General features: G+C 45.4%; 1 protein-coding gene across 1 annotated transcript; it reads left to right on the top strand.

Moving 5' to 3' along the window:
• The first annotated feature begins 5,711 nt into the window (after positions 1-5,711).
• NOP10 (NOP10 ribonucleoprotein) lies at positions 5,712-13,321 on the top strand. Its single transcript, XM_068271506.1, has 2 exons — positions 5,712-5,884; positions 13,011-13,321. The coding sequence occupies exons 1-2, from the start codon at positions 5,831-5,833 to the stop codon at positions 13,149-13,151; spliced, it is 195 nt and encodes a 64-aa protein (XP_068127607.1). The 5' UTR covers positions 5,712-5,830; the 3' UTR covers positions 13,152-13,321.
• Positions 13,322-19,042: the final 5,721 nt, after the last annotated feature.

The following is a 19,042-nucleotide window of genomic DNA, read 5'->3' as shown; positions in this document are numbered from 1 at the left end:
CAGTTTTGCAGCTTGTGCTTGCAGAGGAATTTGCATTTGTTGTCATGCAAATTGCCTGGCCACATTCATTGGAGGCGTGTACTATAAGTACTATGTCTTTCCCACAATGCTTCGCTGTTCATAAGCATTTCGTCCTATGTAACACTCCTGGTGGGGTGTCAGCCTTGCTCTCTGTTTGAACATCAGCTTAGAGTAATTCCTGAATCTGCGCTAGGCAGATTTCCCTAGTGCAGTTAGGATTGTATTATCTGTATTGCCTGTTCTGTCTTGTCTTGCCTGGTGCCATTGTCCTGTCCCTATGGTGGTCGACAGGAAATGGTTCTGATCTCTGTTCTTGGAGTATAGCTGGTGCAGCGGTTGCTACCAGCTATCTCTTCTGTTCTGTCTCCTGGGATCGCGCTAGCTACTTTTCGCTAGCGCTGGGGATCCTTCTGTTCTGTCTCCTGGGATCGCGCTAGCTACTTTTCGCTAGCGCTGGGGATCCTTCTGTTCTGTCTTCTGGGATCGCGCTGGCCACTTTTCGCTAGCGCTGGGGATCCTTCTGTTCTGCTACTCTGTACTTGGATCGCGCTAGCCACTTTTCGCTAGTGCTGTGGATCCTATCTCTCGTTTGTCCCTGTTTTCGTGTGTCTGTCTGCTACGCTTGCTGGAGGCTCGGTGAGGTAACCGTTAAGCAAGCGCTCGCGTCCTCTGTTTCATGTTTGTCTGTTAATGGTTAGTTAGGCATGCTTGTCTCTATTGTGCTTATCACGTGGAGATCGCACATAACCGCGTGCACTGTTGCGAATGAGTGCGGTGTTCGTGGTTAGCTAGCGTTTGTTATTTTCCGTATCTCCTTATTGTATTATTTGCTGTGCCTTTGCTACCCTCGTATTCTATTCTGATCTGCCTTGTGTCATGTCTGGCGATCGCACCTCTCGCGACCACGTTCCTATTTCATATCTGCTGTTGTGTGTGCGCGGTCGCGGGGTGGCGACTGGATTGGCGCACACACATACAACCTGTCCCTTTGCTCATCTCATTCGCAATCGCCTCTCTTGCAATTGCGTTCTGCGCTTCGTACAATTCCTGTCTGGCATTTGTGGAGGTACAGAGGATTGGTTCCTCTGCACTCCCCAGCGCCATCTGCCGACAGGAATTTTCCCTCTACGGGTGCGTAGCACCTTTTGCTGGGTGCCTGCAAAATTACACGCTTGTGGAGGATTTCCGCCGTGTCAGCGCACACGTTGTGCGCTGATCACGGAGAAAGTTCCACATTCGTTACAATGTGAAAATGAATTCAGGAAGGCATTGATTCTTACCAGGGCTGCTCAAATCCGGATCCAGGAGACATCCGGATAGTTCTATCCAGATATCTCTTAGTTACCTGTGCGGGGTGGGGTCAATCTTACCTGTATGTCGTCTTCTTTGGTCCGTCCCTCGGCGCCTCCCACGATGTGGTCCAAGCGGCGGTCACGTGATTACAAACACTTCCTCCTTCCAGGTTGAAGGAGGAAGTGTTTGTAATCATGTGACGCATGTGGAGCGCACCGTGGGAGGCGACGAGGGACTGACGAAGAAGACGTCAGACTGGTAAGATTGACACCCCCCCGCCCACGTTTACTGGGAGGTATCCGGATAGCAACCGGATTTGAGCAGCCCTAATCCTTACCACACTCTGCACGTCAATCTTTAATAGATTTCAGCAGGGAAACTATTGAAAATTGATCATATTGCAACGTTACACTGTTTAATGCAGTGCAACATGATCTACTACCACTACTGCCCCACCGCAAAATCGACCAAGATCCTCTCTACTGCCCAATAAATCATTTTCAATAGCTTTTTGGTGAAAAAAAGCTGTGCATAAGTGGCTCCCTGCTACTGCATGACACAGTGCGGTCACACTTGTACAGAAAACGGGAGTGCAACCAGAGAGCAAATCCGACAAGCCCTGGATGGGTTTGCTTAGAGGGTACCCATGCTTGATCGATGGGGTTGAGGACAAAAGGGGAATCCTCAGGACTATCCAGAGGTAATTACTATTATTCTTTATTTATATAGCTCCAACATATTACATATTGCTGTACATAGTAGAAAACAAATATTGGGTAACAAATATGCATGACAAGTTAAAGACACTGTACGATGATGACATCCAGCAATACATGTACAAATACATACATAGTTGATGTGTGGTTAATTTAGTGATGCCACTAAAATCGGTACACCATCACATGATAAATTACAGCAAAATAATAAGCAATAGGAGGAGGTCAGTATCCTTGAGAGCCTACAATCTATACTAGAGGGTGGAAACACTAGGGGAAAAGACACAAGAGTTAAAGTGGATCAGAGATGAACTTTTACTCATTGCATAATTGTGTTCCTTTCCTATTGTTTATAGGGCATTCCTCAAGCCAAATACTTTTTTGTTTTTGTTTTAATACTCTTAAAGCGGAATATAACCCTGCATTCCGCCATGAGGCGGGGTGAAATTTTTGCCTCAGGCGGCACTTCTGGGGGGCGGCACCCACCCGTCCGTGGGTGTGGGGGGCCGCCCGAGCTGGAGGGGATAGCGGGCAGGAAGGGGGTATTGGGCCTAGCGGCGGGGAGGGGGTCGGACCCCCCCCCTCCCTTGAGTCCCCAGTCCTCCGCTCCCTTCCAGCTTTAAAAAGTTACGTCGCTGGCTGCAGCTATAAGAGGCAATGGGCGGGGATCCCTCACCTCTTCCTCGTTCCAGCGTGCGCTCCACTGGCGTCACTTCCTTCGGTGTAGCAGGAAGTGACATCAGTGGAGCGCAGGCTGGAACGAGGAAGAGGTGAGTGAACCCCGCCCGTTGCCTCTTATAGCTGCAGCCAGCGACGTAACTTTTTAAAGCTGGAGGGGAGCGGGGGACGGGGGACCCAGGCGAGGGAGGGGGGTCCAACCCCCCTCCCTGCCACTAGGCCCAATACCCCCTTCCCGCCCGCTATCCCCTCCAGCTCGGGCTGCCCCCCACACCCACGGCTTGGGGGGGGCGATTTCTTTAAAGCTTGCCTCAGGCGGCAAAAAGTCTAGGGCCGAGCCTGCCTGCATTTCAACTTTGCTGTAAAACATTATTTACAGCATATTATATGCAACCAGCATTTTTTTTTTACTAGACCAGCATTGGAAGAGTTACACACAGAGCTTTAAAGTTCCGTGGAGAGAAATGCTCCGAAGTTTAGATAGATACATTTAAGTAAACAGAATGTAACAAGTGTGGAATGTGACTCACTCTCTCTGACTGTGCAGGAGCTGGAGGACAGCCAAAGAGTGTGTAACATTCCTCACTTCTTACATTCTGTTTACTTAAATGTATCTATCTAAACTTCGGCTGCGGGGAGCAGTTCTCTCCATGGAACTTTAAAGCTCTGTGTGTAACCCTTCCAATGCTGGTCTAGTAAGAAAAAAAATGTTGGTTGCATATAATGATGTAAATAATGTTTTAGAGCAAAGTTAAAATGCAGGGTTATATTCCGCTTTAAGGGCCCATACACTGGTCGATCTCAGCCATCGATCTGTCGATCGATCCTATAGAATCGATCGATCAGAAATCGATTCTTTCAAATCAGCCATTCGATCGATTTGCAATTGATTTAGATCGATTTGATCTATCTGACAGGATGGAAAATCTAGGTCGATCTGCTGCTGGCCCATAGAGTTGCATTGGATCTAATGGTACAATAATTCATTTAGATAGATTTTTCAATAGATTTCCAATAGATCTCAGTCTGAAACCTATTGGAAATCTGTTCCTAGTGTGGGGCACACATCACATAGATTCCTGTCAGATTCAACTTGACAGGCATCTGACAGAAATCTATCTGATGGTCGAATCTGCTGCAAATCTGTAAGTGTATGGCCACCTTTATTCCCTATAAACTAAACAAGCCTCGCCTACAGGTTTTCAGAGAGCTAAGGTATTTTCAGACAGTAGCAAGGGCTCATGGGAGCTCAGTCTGGGCAGGAGGAGGCATTACTAGCCAGAGATTTCAGAGGCAGAGGGGAGGAGGGAGGAGGAGGGGGAATTAGGTTTTTTTCACTGGCTGAGTGCTCAAGATGCAGATAAGCTTTCTGTGTGTAATGTTTACAAACAACATGGCTGCTGTCATTGTATCACAGGAAGAAATAATCATATTCTATTGAAGCTGTTTGCTGCTAGATTTGCTGTGTAAACTATCTAAAGTTTCGATAAGATATATAGACAAGTTACTTGTTATAGTTAGTTTTTCACCTCGGATCCGCTTTAAGCATTGTGAAGCAGTGAGCCTCCATTTTAGAGTATGTTTGAAGGTTTCCAGGCTCAGAGCATGATGAACAGGCTGTGGGACAGAGTTCCCCCTTCTAGGGTAAGTATCAATCTTTTTATCAAATTTTCTCTTCAGGTTCACTTTTATGGTGTGATTCTTAAGGCGGCCACTAACAGTCCAATTTCTAGCGAAAAATCGTTTGAGCGATCAAAAATTCTGATCGGACGAAAAATCGTTCACTACACCATCAACTAACCAATCATTGCTTCCTATCTATCACGACGAACAAGAAAATCTAAATTTTGGTTCGACGAAAATTAAATCGGACGATTGTTTTCATAATCATTCATTATCGATTTTACCCATCAACTGATATTATTTACAACCAAACCGATCAGAATTTCTGATCGCTCAAACGATTTTTTGCTAGAAATTGGACCGTTAGTGGCCAGCTTTAGCAAACTATAACATTTTTTATTAGATCAAATGGAAAGAAAAGATTGTCCACAGCATCAAGGCTACTTTCACACTATATATGTTGCATTGCAAATCTGAAAAAATAGGATTGTAATGCGATAGTGATGTAACACCGTATTGCAGCCTTTCGCTGTGTTATGCAACCTGTACAGTGCAGCATACAGTCCACAGACTGTACCATAATGGGTACCTTTAGAGTGGAGAAAAGGGGCTCCACTAAAATATATTAAAGTAAAAAAGCACTACGCATGTAGTGTAAACAGTACCCTGTTTACTTGAACTGATGTGACCTATATGTCGAGTCGTTTTTCACTGTTACTGGCTGTATTTGTAATAAAAAAGAGACTTGTTTGTTGGCCAATAAGTCCGTGGATATCTTAGGAAAAAATAAAATCTCATGAAATGCAATGAACCAGGAATGGTAAATAAGATGCAAATAGTTATGATCATTTTTCGCAAATGCATCGTTAAAACTTAAAAGCTAAAGTGGTTAGATTTGATTGGACCGTTTTCATGCTGGTTGGTTAGGCATGTTGGGTCATAATGGTCCCATGGATGGCCAGCTTTAATCAACTGTAAACAACGTCCAACGCCTACTTTATCGTGGCTGGATGGTGTAATGGTTAAGGGCTCTGCCTCTGACGCAGGAGACCAGGGTTCGAATCTCGGCTCTGCCTGTTCAGTAAGCCAGCACCTATTCAGTAGGAGACCTTAGGCAAGTCTCCCTAACACTGCTACTGCCTATAGAGCGCGTCCTAGTGGCTGCAGCTCTGGCGCTTTGAGTCCGCCAGGAGAAAAGCGCTATATAAATGTTATGTGTCTTATTTCCGTCAATTACATTACAGCTATAGCCGCAGCGTACTATAATACAATACAAACTACACTACCCATAACCGCATGTGACGGAAATGACGTCAATTGCATATGGGCGGAAGCACATTGAACGGTGAAATAAAGTCCTGGCAGGCTGCGTGGAACGGAGGAAGCAGTGGATAAATTAGTTCCGCCGGAAACACGTGTAAAGAGCTTTGATACTCAGCGTGTTGTGGTGGGCACATTGTCCTATTCTCGGCTTGTTCAGGTGGCGCAGTGGTGTGAAAATGTTCTTGCAGTATTATCTGAACGAGCAAGGAGACCGGGTGTACACTATGAAGGTGAGCGCGATATATGGCCAGCACTGTGCGGTTCTTTTTAGTCACGACGGAGTTAGTGGTCTGCGTGCACATCCTGCTACTTCTTGGATATTTCTCATACAAGGGTGACCCGAAAAGTGGAGCAGATAAACCTATTAGAATTCCGAGTTCATGCTTAGCTACACAAGTCAGCTGCAGCATCTTCCCTTTTACGCCAGATATCTTTGCACCTCCCTTGATAATTCGGCTGTAGTGCAGTCTTGTCTCTTACAGGTAAGGTAAATTAGGTAATCAGCATCAGGGATTATGCAAGACGTTCCTGGCCTGAAAAGGCAAAACCGGTGTAAAAGGATATACACGCTCTGCACAGTATAACATAAATGATGCCTAGTTTTAGGGGTGCTCGGTACTGAGCGCCAAAACCACCTGCTTTGCTGGTATCGCTGTAACGGGTATGCTAAAATGTTGGAACACCTGTCCCCGAATTACTTCTCCCACCAAGTTGCTACTATAGCATTTAACACAGCCAGGGATTTAAGTGGCAGCAGGATGAGCTGTTGTTTGGCACGCCCTGTGCCAAGCTCACCGGCAGTTTTGTACTACCTATGCCTCTACAGGTCCAATTGGCTAAGCGCAGTGTTCCCCAACCCTGTCCTCAAGGCCCACCAACACTACGTTTTGTATAAACCTGCAGAGAGGTAGTTAAAGTGGATCCTAGATAAACTTTTACTCATTGCATAATTGTGTTCTTTTCATATAGTTTATAGGGCATTCCTCAAGCCAATTTTTTTTTGTTTTAATACTCCAATTTCCTATAAAATAAATAAGCCTCACCCACAGCTTTTCACAGTGCCTTGGCACTGTAGCAAGAGCTTATGGGAAGTCAGTCTGGGAGGAGGAGCAGGAGGTTACTAGCCATTGATTTCAGAGGCAGAGGGGAGGAGGAGAGGGGACTGAGCTTACACACAGGCAAGGTGATAGCATCTCCAGCCCTCAGCCTGTGACAAACAGAACATGGCCACTCTCATTGGCTATAATTCATAAAGCATTCCCGCATGCGGAAATGCTAAAAACAGCCGACTTTACCGACCACCAAGCAAAATGTGTATTCATAAAGGCTGTTTACGCATGCGAAGCGGACTTTCTCGAGCAGAGCGATAAATTACCGCATTATGCGGTGATTCCAAGCGGAAATGTAACAAAATATCAATTCATAAAAACTAACACAGGCGGTATGTGGACGGGGATTACCGATCCCCTGGATGTAGCGATAGGCATGTGGAGTATATGTAAGTTAATGGGACAGACCTCCCAAGCAGCAGCAGAGAGAACACCGCATGGAGGGGCTCGGCCAGCTTCTGTTTCCGCATGCCTACAGCGGGATATCTCTGCACTCCTACCGCAACGGGCAACATTTTTATGAATGACCACCCAGAAGGCTGAAATACCGACAGCGTTGTTTCCCCGCACGGATTTCATTGAGTACATTTGAAATTGGCGCCGGTAGACTTGGGCGCAGGATACAGCTGTATATGGCTGATCCTGCTTCTGCACAAGTCCGGGCCACCCTGGATAGTGGGGGAATGAAATAATTCGGCTTCCAGCGATTGCTGGAGGCCGAATTATTGTGTTTTTAAGCAACTTTGGCTCCGTCTTCTGAAGGAGCCGACGTTACTCACTGAGTGCCGCTATAGACTGATTCCCATTACAGTCTGACGGTGCTGGCAGGCGCCCAAATCTAGCAGCGCTGAAAAGCACTGCTCCGATTTCATTTACCGACAGCACTTCTATGAATGATAGCCAATGTATCACAGGAATAAATAATCATAAACTTTTGAAGCTGTTTGCAGATAGATATGCTGTGTAAACTATCTAAACTTTAGATAAGATATATAGACTAGTTACTTGGTATAGTTAGTTTTTCATCTCGGATCGACTTTAATCAGCTCTCCTGGAACATTAATTACCCCAGCTGTGAATGCTTGTGGTTTCCTGCAAAACATGAACGGTTGGTGAACCTTGAGGACAGGGTTGGGGAACTCTGGGCTAAAGCATTTTTATTTTTATTTTTTTTACTTGGTTACAATTGTTGGTACTTTTCCGTTAGCTGAGCGATGCATCTGACAGGTAGCGCTAATTACATTAATAGTTCACGTAACAAGTGTTAATGTAACAGATTGTATTGTGTTTTTACTGGCCGTCTCGCTGTAGCCAAATGTATTGTAAAAAGGTAAGTTAATTGAATTAAAATTAAAGGGGTTCTGTGGGGGTTGTGCAAGAGAAAAACGGACACTTACCTTGGGCTTCTATCAGCCCCGTGCAGCGGTAATGTCCCACGCCGTCCTCCTCCCATCTGCCGTTCTCCGCCGCCGGCCCCGGTCTAAGCGGCATGGGATCCAACTGCGGCTGCGCTAGAGTGGCCGCGCACCCGCTCGCTTCCGCCTGCGTCATCGGAAGCTTACTGCACAAGCGCAGTACAAGGCTCAGTTGTACTGCGCCTGCACAGTAAGCCTCAGATGACGTGAGCGGAGGCACGGCAACGCGCATTATTCGTCTGTATGTCAGACGAATAATAGCCCGGTGCCGGCTGCGGGGAACGGCGGATGGGAGCAGGACGGCGTGGGACATTACCGCTGCACGGGGCTGATAGAAGCCCAAGGTAAGTGTCAGTTTTTCTCTTCCACAACCCCCACAGAACCCCTTTAAGCTTGCGGCAATGTAACAGATGAAGCCGCCGGCTTCTGCTCTCGCTCTCCTCCCCCTTGCCCTCTCTCCTATACAATACTGGCAGCTGGCAGGGACATGCGTGTCCCCCCAAAGTTGTTCGTCGCGGCAGGGAATCCTGGCTATAGGAAAGAGTCTGAAAAGTGTCACGGCCAGTAAAAACACAATACAATCTGTTACATTAACACTTTTGTTATGCAAACTATTAATGTAAGTAGCGCCACCTGCCGGATGCGCCCGGCTAACGGAAAAGTACCCAATTGTTACATATATAGTGCATCTAATGGCGAGAGGAACTAGAGATGGTCAATTAACTAATTCGGGCCTTCAAACTTAATGGAGTGTGAGGTTGGGCAAGTCAAAATTAGCAGCGAGTACATTTTTGATTTGCCTAGTTTTCAAGCAGCATACAATTTGCATGTAAGCCAGCATTTTTTGTATTTCAATGACATCACTAGTAGGAGCTAATTCTATTGAGGGTTACTGGAGTGCTTTGATTTACTCAGCAATGTGAATTAGCCCTAGGAGTGAGTACAGGAAATGAGGAGAAATCAATACTTTTTAGGTGTCTGACGTTACCAAGGTGGAAGGAGGATACTGGCTGGTTACTGCTGAACCCTGCGTGCCTAATGAGTGGCGAAGGGTGTTCGAGCCACATCATCATTAGCAGTCATTGCTTGGCACATGTTGATAGGCTTGCTGAGCTTGTACACACGTGAGTGTGTACAAGCTCAGCAAGGGAAAGTGTGCTAGTTAGCGCAGGCAGTTTACTTAAACAGTACTATAATGTGGTACGCTATGATTAGTTTATGCTTTTATTTTTTAAAATATTGGAGCTGGATCTTCAGTGATGGCATCCCTGCTGTGACTTACATTAAGGTTAGACCCACCTGACTTTTGGGTCGAATACATCTGGTGAGTGATTATTTGAGTGGAAGAGCGCTGTCAAACTTGGAAAGTATTCACAGCGCATCACTTTTCCCCATTTTTGTTTTTTTACAACTTTATTCCAAAGTGGATCAGTTTCCTCAGAATTATACACAACGTGAAAGTTTACTTGAGGTTTTTTTCAAACGTATTAAAAATTAAGAAAGCACATGTACATAAGTATTCACAGCCTTTGCCATGATGATCAAAATTGAGCTCAGATGCATCCCGTTTGCCCTGATCATTCTTGAGATGTTTCTGCATCTTAATTGGAGTCCACCTGTGGTAAGTTCAGTTTATTGGACATGATTTGGAAAGGCATACACTTATCTATATAAGGTCACACGATTGGGGGTTCATGTCAGAGCACAAACCAAGCATGCAGTTAAAGGAATGGTCTATACACCTCCAAAACAGGATTGTCTCAATTGTAGCATTCTGGGGAAGGATAGAGAAATGCTTCAAAGGTCCCAGTGAGCAAAATAGCCACTCTGTCAGAGCTGTGGAAGGCTTCTGTGGAGAACCTGAGCTAGTCCTGAGGAGGTGGGGGGGGGGGGGGGGGGTGCAGATGGGACACAGAGGCATGTTCTCTGCCTTATGACATGCCTGTGTATCCCCCACCGCCACGCTATATAGTGACAGTATTTGTCGCTATCTCAGGGGAGAGCTTCCTGTTCAAAACTCCCGCCAGGGGCTTTCCTACCTGGTCTCCCTAGCTGCACCCCCTGCTGCTCTCCTCCGCCTCCCTGCGTGCAGGTGAGAGAATTAATCTCTTTCCAGCGTTGTGACCCAAAGGTCACGAAAGCCCACCTCGGGCTCTCTTTTAATCCATTTTGGAATACGGCTGTAACCATAACAATGTGGAAAAAGCGATGTGCTGTGAATAATTTACAGATGCACAGAATTTCAGTAATTAGGAAGGAGCTTACACAGTAAGCATAGGTCTCATCAGCTGGTGCTTTTGAGGTAAATCCACTCTGGCACAGAATAATGTGCAGATCGTGAGCAGACTACAAATGTCTGCCATCCCGACCACTGCTCATGGGTCTAAGGCCACATACAGACATCAGACCATAGTCTTTGAAAATGAAAGATCACAGACCAATCTTGCCACCCTTCCTGTAGTATAAGAGCCATACTCTACACAGTCTTTTCTATGGAGCTGAACTCCACATCAGGAACAAATCTTGGCAAGATGCTGCACACACAGATGCTGTACAGACACAAAAGATCAGTATCTGCAAAAGATCTGTTCCTGCCAAAAATCCATTCCTGCAAATTGCAATGATAGTCTATGAGATCTGCAGATCATCATACACACATGATTTAACTGACATTCATCTGCAGATCAGATCCACCAGGATGGATTTTCAGATCTGCAGATGAATGTCAGTTAAATCCTGTGTGTATGATGATCTGCAGATCTCATAGACTATCATTGCAATTTGCAGGAATGGATTTTTGGCAGGAACAGATCTTTTGCAGATACTGATCTTTTGTGTCTGTACAGCATCTGTGTGTGCAGCATCTTGCCAAGATTTTTTCCTGATGTGGAGTTCAGCTCCATAGAAAAGACTGTGTAGAGTATGGCTCTTATACTACAGGAAGGGTGGTAAGATTGGTCTGTGATCTTTCATTTTCCAAAGACTATGGTCTGATGTCTGTATGTGGCCTAAGACTGACTCAGATGCATGCGCACCCACTTTTTTGGTATATCTGGATACAGAATACCACAGGGGACAAAAACAGATAGTTGTTGATTTATATAGCACCTGCATCTTATGTGGCGACTGTATAACAATACAATATAAATAATAGTGAATGGTACAGGCCAAAGGTGGATTACAGCTTGTGCAGTAAAGTTTTTACACTAACACAACACAAGTTCCATTATATTAGAGGTTACTATACAGGGTGTTATGCTGGGGATACATGGTACGTTTCTGTACCGTGTATCGACCAGCTGATAATATTCAGCTGGCCCAATCATGCTGCTCGACCCGCGCCCGCTCGATTCCCGCCTGCGGACAATGGCAGGGAATCGAGCGGTGATAAGGAAGCGCCGGTGGGGATGCGCCGGCAACGAGCCGCTGGCTTGATCCGGTGCAAAAAACGAGCAGTGTATGCCCGGCATTACTCCCATATACTTGCTTAGTCGGGACCTGGACAATAAGTTTACTATAATGAGATCTTAATGTAATCTCCATAGATAACCCTTGGCTGAAGCAGTCGTTATGCACCATCTCTGAGAATCTGTGTTCGGCTGCCTTTCAACGGCATTTAGTGATCCACCCTGGTAGTTACTTAACAACAAGCAATGAATGAGCTCAATGTGTGCAGTACTTGCTTCGCTGTTCAACTGTAGCCAAGCAGCCTGGTCAGTACTTGTTCTACGCAATGGTACCCTAATAATACAGCACCAATCAAGGGCATTCATTGACGGTAGAAAAAGCTTAACCACTTCAGCCTTCAGTCGTTTTCACTTTATGCATCCGAGCAATGTTTACCTCCCATTCATTAGCCTATAACTTTCACTACTTATCACAATGAACTGATATCTTGTTTTTTCCGCCACCAATTAGGCTTTCTTTGGGTGGTACATTTTGCTAAGAGCCACTTTACTGTAAATGCATTTTAACAGGAAGAATAAAAAAAACTGAAAAAATTCATTATTTCTCAGTTTTCAGCCATTATAGTTTTAAAATAATACATGCCTCCATAATTAAAACTCACGTATTGTATTTGCCCATATGTCCCGCTTATTACACCGTTAAAATTATGCCCCTATAACAATGTATGGCGACAATATTTTATTTGGAAATAAAGGTGAATTTTTTTCTGTTTTGCATCTATCACTATTTAAAAGTTTAAAATAAAAAAAAATATAGAAATATTTCATCTTTACATTGATATTTAAAAAGTTTAGACCCTTAGGTAAATTTTTTTTTTTTTTTTTTTTTTTTTAATAAACCTTTTATTTGGGTATTTTTTTTGGGAGGGTGGGATGTAAACAGTACTTTTATAATGTAAATATGTGGGTTGAGTTTTATTTTTTTTACTTTTAGTTGTAGTTTTACTTTTTGGCCACAAGATGGCGGCCATGAGTTTGTTTACATGGCGTCACTCTAAGCGTAAGCGAGAAGTTGTCGCTTTTTCTGCGGGGGAGAGGAATCAGTGATTGGGCACCAAAGCCCGATTCACTGATTCATGGGCTAACGATCCGCGGACGCGCACATGGCCTCCTGGGCGTAGCTAGTACGTCCAGGAGACCAAAGTAGTTAAAGAGAACCAGACGTGGGCAGATGGGACAGATCTGCCTTATAAATAACATTCTTCTGTGTCCCCACACCACCGCTCTTCCCCCCCCCCCCCCCCCCCCCCCCCCACCACCACCATGCTATAGAATTATGACTCTCCAATATTTTTTTTTCAGTTAATGGGCTTAGATTTTTTTTTTCGATGTCTAACATTTTTAATTTTTTTGTTCCTTTTTTAGAAAGTATGCCCAGATGGACAGCCGACGTCCTCGGCACATCCAGCACGCTTTTCTCCAGATGACAAGTATTCACGCCATCGCATTACTATCAAGAAACGATTTGGTCTGCTTCTAACACAGCAACCAAGACCCATCCTGTGAGCCTTCAGAAGTGGCAGCTTTTGTTGTATGCAGAAAGACTTTCTGGATTGAGGACGTTTGCAGGCCTCTTAGTTTTATGCATCGACTTCTCAAGAGACTTTTGTACTCAAGATTTCTTTATTGGTGATTTCACTGCAGTTGTCCTACCCAATTACATAATTTTCAATACATTTTATGAATCTGTATCCTATTTCATTTTATACAGTAATCCTATAACATACAATTATGGGGAAATGTTTCAGTTTCTGTAAATTGAAATTTGAACTATAAAATACAAATGTCCTGTGATTTGTCTGCAATGTTTCCTATTAGCATTTCACAAAGTGGTGCTATCACATCTGTTGTTTACATTAGCAGTCCGGTAAGTTAAGGTGGCCATAAATCAAGCGATTTGGCAGCCGATTGACCATCTAATTCGATTATTATAATCGAATTGGATGATAATCATTGCTGCTAAGTGCCTACCCGACCAACAAGGTGACCAATTTTGGGACGAAAATTGGTTGCATTGTTTGCGCCTGCTGCAAGATAAGGGCCAAAGTTGGTTGGTCGGGTGCGTGGCGGGAACGGCGCGCAATTTCCTGAAGGTCGATGAAACCATCCGCCACCTTGCCGGCGTGTAATGTGCTCCGTATAAAGTACACATTACCTGTCTGTGACCTCCGCTTGTTCCCTGCAGGTTTCCGGGATTCCCCTTCCGCAGACACATGCCCCACGTGGCTTCCTGGTAAGGGCATGTGGCGTCACACGCATGCCCTTACTAGGAAACCACGTGTGGCACGGGTGTATGCGGAAGAGGAATCCCAGAAGCCTGCGGGGGAACAAGAGCAGAGGGGGGACATTACATTAGGGGGCGAGGTGGCGCACGGACGATTCTGGATTTATTTCATGTGGAAATTGATCATGAATCGGCCTGTGGTGTATAGGCAGCAGACATCTCTCTTAGATTTGATAAGAGATTTGTCCATTGGTTAAAACTGCCCATACATCGCTAGATCTATGGGTACCTTTAACCCAGCAATTTATAGGTGGTGAAGAGCTACATAGACCAATGGTAAAATGGCAGCCTCCATAGCTCACTGACATGTATAATTTGATATTCTGACTGACAGGTGCATGCTTTAACCACTTCCCAACTGAGGGGTTTTACCCCCTGACCACCAGAGCAATTTTCACCTTTCAGGGCTCCTTCCATTCATTCGTCTATAATTTTATCATTACTTATCGCAATGAAATGAACTATATCTTGTTTTTTTCGCCACCAATTAGGCTTTCTTTAGGTGGGACATTATGCCAAGAATAATTTTATTCTAAATGTGTTTTAATGGGAAAATAGGAAAAAATGTGGGAAAAAAATTATTTTTCAGTTTTCGGCCTTTATAGTTTTTAAATAATGCATGGTACAGTAATTAAAACCCATTAAATGTATATGCCTATTTATCCCGGTTATAAAACCGTTTAAATTATGTCCCTATCACAATGTTTGCCGCCAATATTTTAGTTGGAAATAAAGGTGCATTTTTTTCAGTTTTGCGTCCATCCCTAATTACAAGCCCATAGTTTATAAAGTAAGTGTTATACCCTCTTGACATAAATATTTAAAAAGTTCAGTCCCTAAGGTAACTATTTATGTATTTTTTTGAAATTGTAAATTATTCATTTTTTTTTTTAATTACAAAAAAAAAAAAATTGGGGAGTGTGGGAGGTAAGGAGTTAATTTTTTGTGTAAAACAAGTTTATTTGTGTGTAAAAAATGGTTGGGGTGTAGTTTTACTATTTGGCCACAAGATGGCAACATTACCAATTTGTTTCATGCGACCTGCAAGCGTCCTTCCGGACGCTTGCAGGAAGTAGAAAGAGGCTGGGAGTTTGTTATTGCTCACAATGATCGCGCTGCTCAGCCGAGCGGCAGCAGATCATTGCGGGGCTTAGATCAACGAACGGGAATGGATTTTCCCGTTCGTTGATCTCTGGCCGAGCGGGCGGCGGCGTGTTTACTAGCGGCGGGCAGCGTGTTTACGAGCGGGAGCGCGGACAGCGGCGGGAGTGCGCAGAGTACGGATTTCTCCGTCCCTGGGGGTGAAAGGATGGAAAAAGGGGCGGAGAAATCCGTACGCGCGGGGGTAAAGTGGTTAAAGCTGCTACCAGTAATAATAACTAGCAAGTGTGCAGCCAGTTAGTAGATTGGTTTAGGTTCTTAAGCCTCATACATGATCATAAGGCATGTTGTCTGTCAGGGATTGGGGACTCCATCCCTGGGTATCGTAGCAGCACCGATACTGTACAGATACATCACTACTCTCAGGTTATTTTCTGGGCAGATTGCTGACTGAGTCCACTGTTGAATGCGCTATACTATGTAAGTAAACCTGTTCTCATACACTATTGATGAGCAAGCCTTTCTTATGCTGGGCATACACTAAGTTTATGCGCTGGTATCGAGCCAGCTCGTCACAGCTTGTCCGCGCGGATCGATTCTCGCTCGTCCACGCGGGCATGCCTTATCAGCCGCTTGATTCCCTGCTATTGTCCCCCCGTGGGGATCGAGCGGGGAATCTATCCGGCAGGTCATTGCACCTGTCGGCTATTATCAATCGAGGCATCAGCAGCTCGATTGATAATGAAACAAACTTACTGTGTATGCCCAGCATTACTCCCCCAAGAAGAGATCATTCCAAGCCACTAATTAGCTCTTAGCTGGTTCATTAATTTGCAGCCAGAGGCTGTATTGAATCCCCTTCTTGGGTCAGTAGAAATTTGCATATTTATAGTGATTAACACAAATTTTTACTCTGTCAGTAACCGCTGAGGTTGTTGGCAAATTGGGGACACAAATAGCAAATGGACTGGCAAACATTGCTGGCTTGCTGCTGTAAGAAATAGGAGTATTTTTAGATGTGCAGCATTTATCTGTTTGCTGTAGTTGCAATGGAAGGCAACTCTGGCACATAAAATCCCTCCCTAGTGATGTCAGCTTGGCTGTAAAGTTTTACAGAAATGTGGCAGTATAGCCTAAAAAAAAAAAAAAAAAAACAACACAGCAAGTGCAGCTATTGTGACCCTAAGGGCCCATTCACACCTGAGCGGGAATCGCACGATTCCCGCTCACGGCAAACCGCTAGCGGTTCTGCAAGAACCGCTACACAATGTAGCGAGTGGCAGTGTTCTCACTGCCGCGGTTAGCGATAACCGCAACCGCGCTGCATGCAGCGGTTTGCCGGCGACGAGCGTTCCGCGATTTGCGATTGTGATTAGCGTGCATAGCATGCTAATCGCGATCGCTCCAAACCCGCCACAGTGTCCAGTGATTTTTCCGCGATGATCGCGGGAAAATCACTCCCGCAGCCGCCGGCGTTCTGCGGTTTTAAGTGTGAACGGGCCCTAACTTAGCAAGTCACATGTGAGCCTAAATTTCTCCCAATGGCATGCAAAAGCCTGCAGCACAATCTTTCCCATACACACATAATCACTGAAACAACATGTAAAGCACAACCCTCTGTCTCTCCTTTGCAAAGTAAGCATAAAATTCCAGCACATCACTTACCAAAATACATGATTATACTTTTTTTTTTTTAATTATCCGCTCCACACAAACCCCACACGCAAAGCAATCAGTGTTTAACCACTTGCCGACCGCACGCTTATACCGTGCGTCGGCAAAGTGGCAGCTGCAGGACCAGCGACGCAGTACTGCGTCGCCAGCTGCAGGCTGATTAATCAGGAAGCAGCTGCTCGCGTGAGCGGCTGCTTCCTGTCAATTCACGGCGGGGGGCTCCGTGAATAGCCTGCGGGCCGCCGATGGGGGCTCGCAGGCTAAATGTAAACACAAGCGGAAATAATCCGCTTTGTTTACATTGTACGAAGGCAGATCGGCGATCCCCGGCCAATCAGCGGCCGGGGATCGCCGCCATGTGACGGGACGTCCTGTCACTGGCTGCACAGGACGGATAGCGTCCTGTGCAGCCCGGATCACCGGGGGGAGAGGTAGGAGAGGGAGGGGGGTGAATGTTGCCGCGGAGGGGGGCTTTGAGGTGCCCCCCCCGCAACTAGCCTGCACGCAGGAGCGATCAGACTCCCCCCTGCACATCATCCCCATAGGGGGGAAAAAGGGGGGCGATCTGATCGCTCTGCGTGCACCCTGATCTGTGCTGTTCCTTAAGGGGGGGGTAAAGGGTGGGTCCTCAAGTGGTTAAAATACATATTTTAAAGTACCCCCCCCCAAAAAAAACACCCCCTTTCCCCAATAATCACATGAACTGCAAATGAACCACCCCTACCTACAGTCTTTTTATTACATTACCTCTGACTCCCCCCCCCCCCCCCAAATTCCATACCCAATGGAAAGCTCCCAGCAGCAGCCATTCATTCACGTAGCACTTGAAAAAGTCTGCGTCAGACATTGAAGAATACCCAGGTGACAACATGCTGTCCAATTGACAGCAGTGTCAACTGATGCAGAATTGGATTGGAAGCCAGTGAATGACTGCTCACTGGCTTCCCTATTGATGGGGGTGGTACAGCACTATTAGCGCTTTTACTCCCGTAATTTTTTTCTCCCCCCCCCCCCTCCCCCTTAAAATTGGGGGCTTTTTTTTGTGCCCCATGTGGCTTTCCACTTGTCTTCGAGAGTCCCTTGCTTGATGGGTGTAGTTTGTTGGGCTGGAGGAGCCGGGAGTTGAACCCGGGTCTCCTGTGTCGTAGTCTGAGCCCTTGACCATTGCACTTGCAGAGTGGAAATGAATCTCTTTTTGGGTGTTCTATATGCCTCTTCTGCTGATATACAGGGGTGCCTGTATGTCCCAATAGACACTTCCTTATTTTGTGTAGAGAGGAAGTGTATGTTCCAATATTCCCTTCCAATATTCCCTCCCCCCCCCCCCCCTTTTTTTTTTCTTCCCTTGCTCTGCTCCCTGTGCAGACTAGAGTAATCATGCTGCCTATTGATCTTAAAGTCTAGGTGGTTTTTGTTTGTAATCTTGTTTTTACTACTGATATAATTATATTTTTTTACACCATTCTTTGCTATTAATATGCTATTTGTATATTGGTCTGTTTTTCACTTTATTTACACATTTGGGTGGCTCTTTCCTACTTTGATTAGTGATGCCCTTCTGAGGGAGTTTTCTTTCACCCCACCCTCTTTTCCCAGACTAAAAGCTATAAATTTGGTGCCTGCCGCCTGTTCTCCCCTGATGACGCAAGACTGCGAAACCTTTAGAAAATTACTTTCTAAACCTGTGCTGACCTTTGATTTATGGTGGTACAGCACTGCTATTCTATATACGGGGCAACTAATATATAAAGATGCAGTGGACTGCATCTATAAATAATACCTTCTGTAAGTGGGGGGGGCCAGTAAAAAAGCCTCAGAGGGCTGCATTCGGCCCACGGGCCTTAGTTTTAGGACCACTGCCTAAGGGTGTCAAGATGGTGCATGGGTCAGATTTATTGCAGTTATTGTGCATGGCTAGATTCAGGTAAGGTTCACATTAGAGACCTGGAGAATATCAAGAAGAAAGAAATGCAGTATTGATGCTACTGTGCAACTGCTCTGTCAATTTTTCATGTTAAAACCTGAAAGGAAAAAAAAAATGTCCTAAGGGGTACTTACCTTGGGAGGTGGAAGCTGCACCCATCGTCAGCAGAAGGCAATCAAGCAGTGCAACCCCCAAAAGTCTGCTTGTCGCAGCTGCATGCAGGCACACTAGCAGCTTTCTGCTCAGGCTCCGGAGGTAATAGAAGAGCCCGATTGGGTTTGCTGTACTGCACAGGTACAAGCCTGTACAGTGGACCAATTCCGGCTTGGCTATTTCCGCCTGAGCGGAAAGTCGCTAGTGTACCTGCGCAGGCATGTCACTGATATTGATATGATTGCTATAATCGTTAGGGGG

The sequence above is a fragment of the Hyperolius riggenbachi genome, chromosome 1 (assembly GCF_040937935.1).
Source record: "Hyperolius riggenbachi isolate aHypRig1 chromosome 1, aHypRig1.pri, whole genome shotgun sequence".
Lineage (NCBI taxonomy): Eukaryota > Metazoa > Chordata > Amphibia > Anura > Hyperoliidae > Hyperolius > Hyperolius riggenbachi.
The sequence above is the reverse complement of the archived record's forward strand: the minus strand, read 5'-3'. Positions and strand labels throughout refer to the sequence as shown.

Excerpts from the sequence above, each read along its gene's own strand:
- NOP10 (XM_068271506.1), top strand. The coding sequence starts at position 5,831 with ATGTTCTTGCAGTATTATCTGAACGAGCAAGGAGACCGGGTGTACACT. Across the intron at positions 5,885-13,010 it reads ACCGGGTGTACACTATGAAG|AAAGTATGCCCAGATGGACA; the intron begins GTGAGCGCGATA and ends TTCCTTTTTTAG.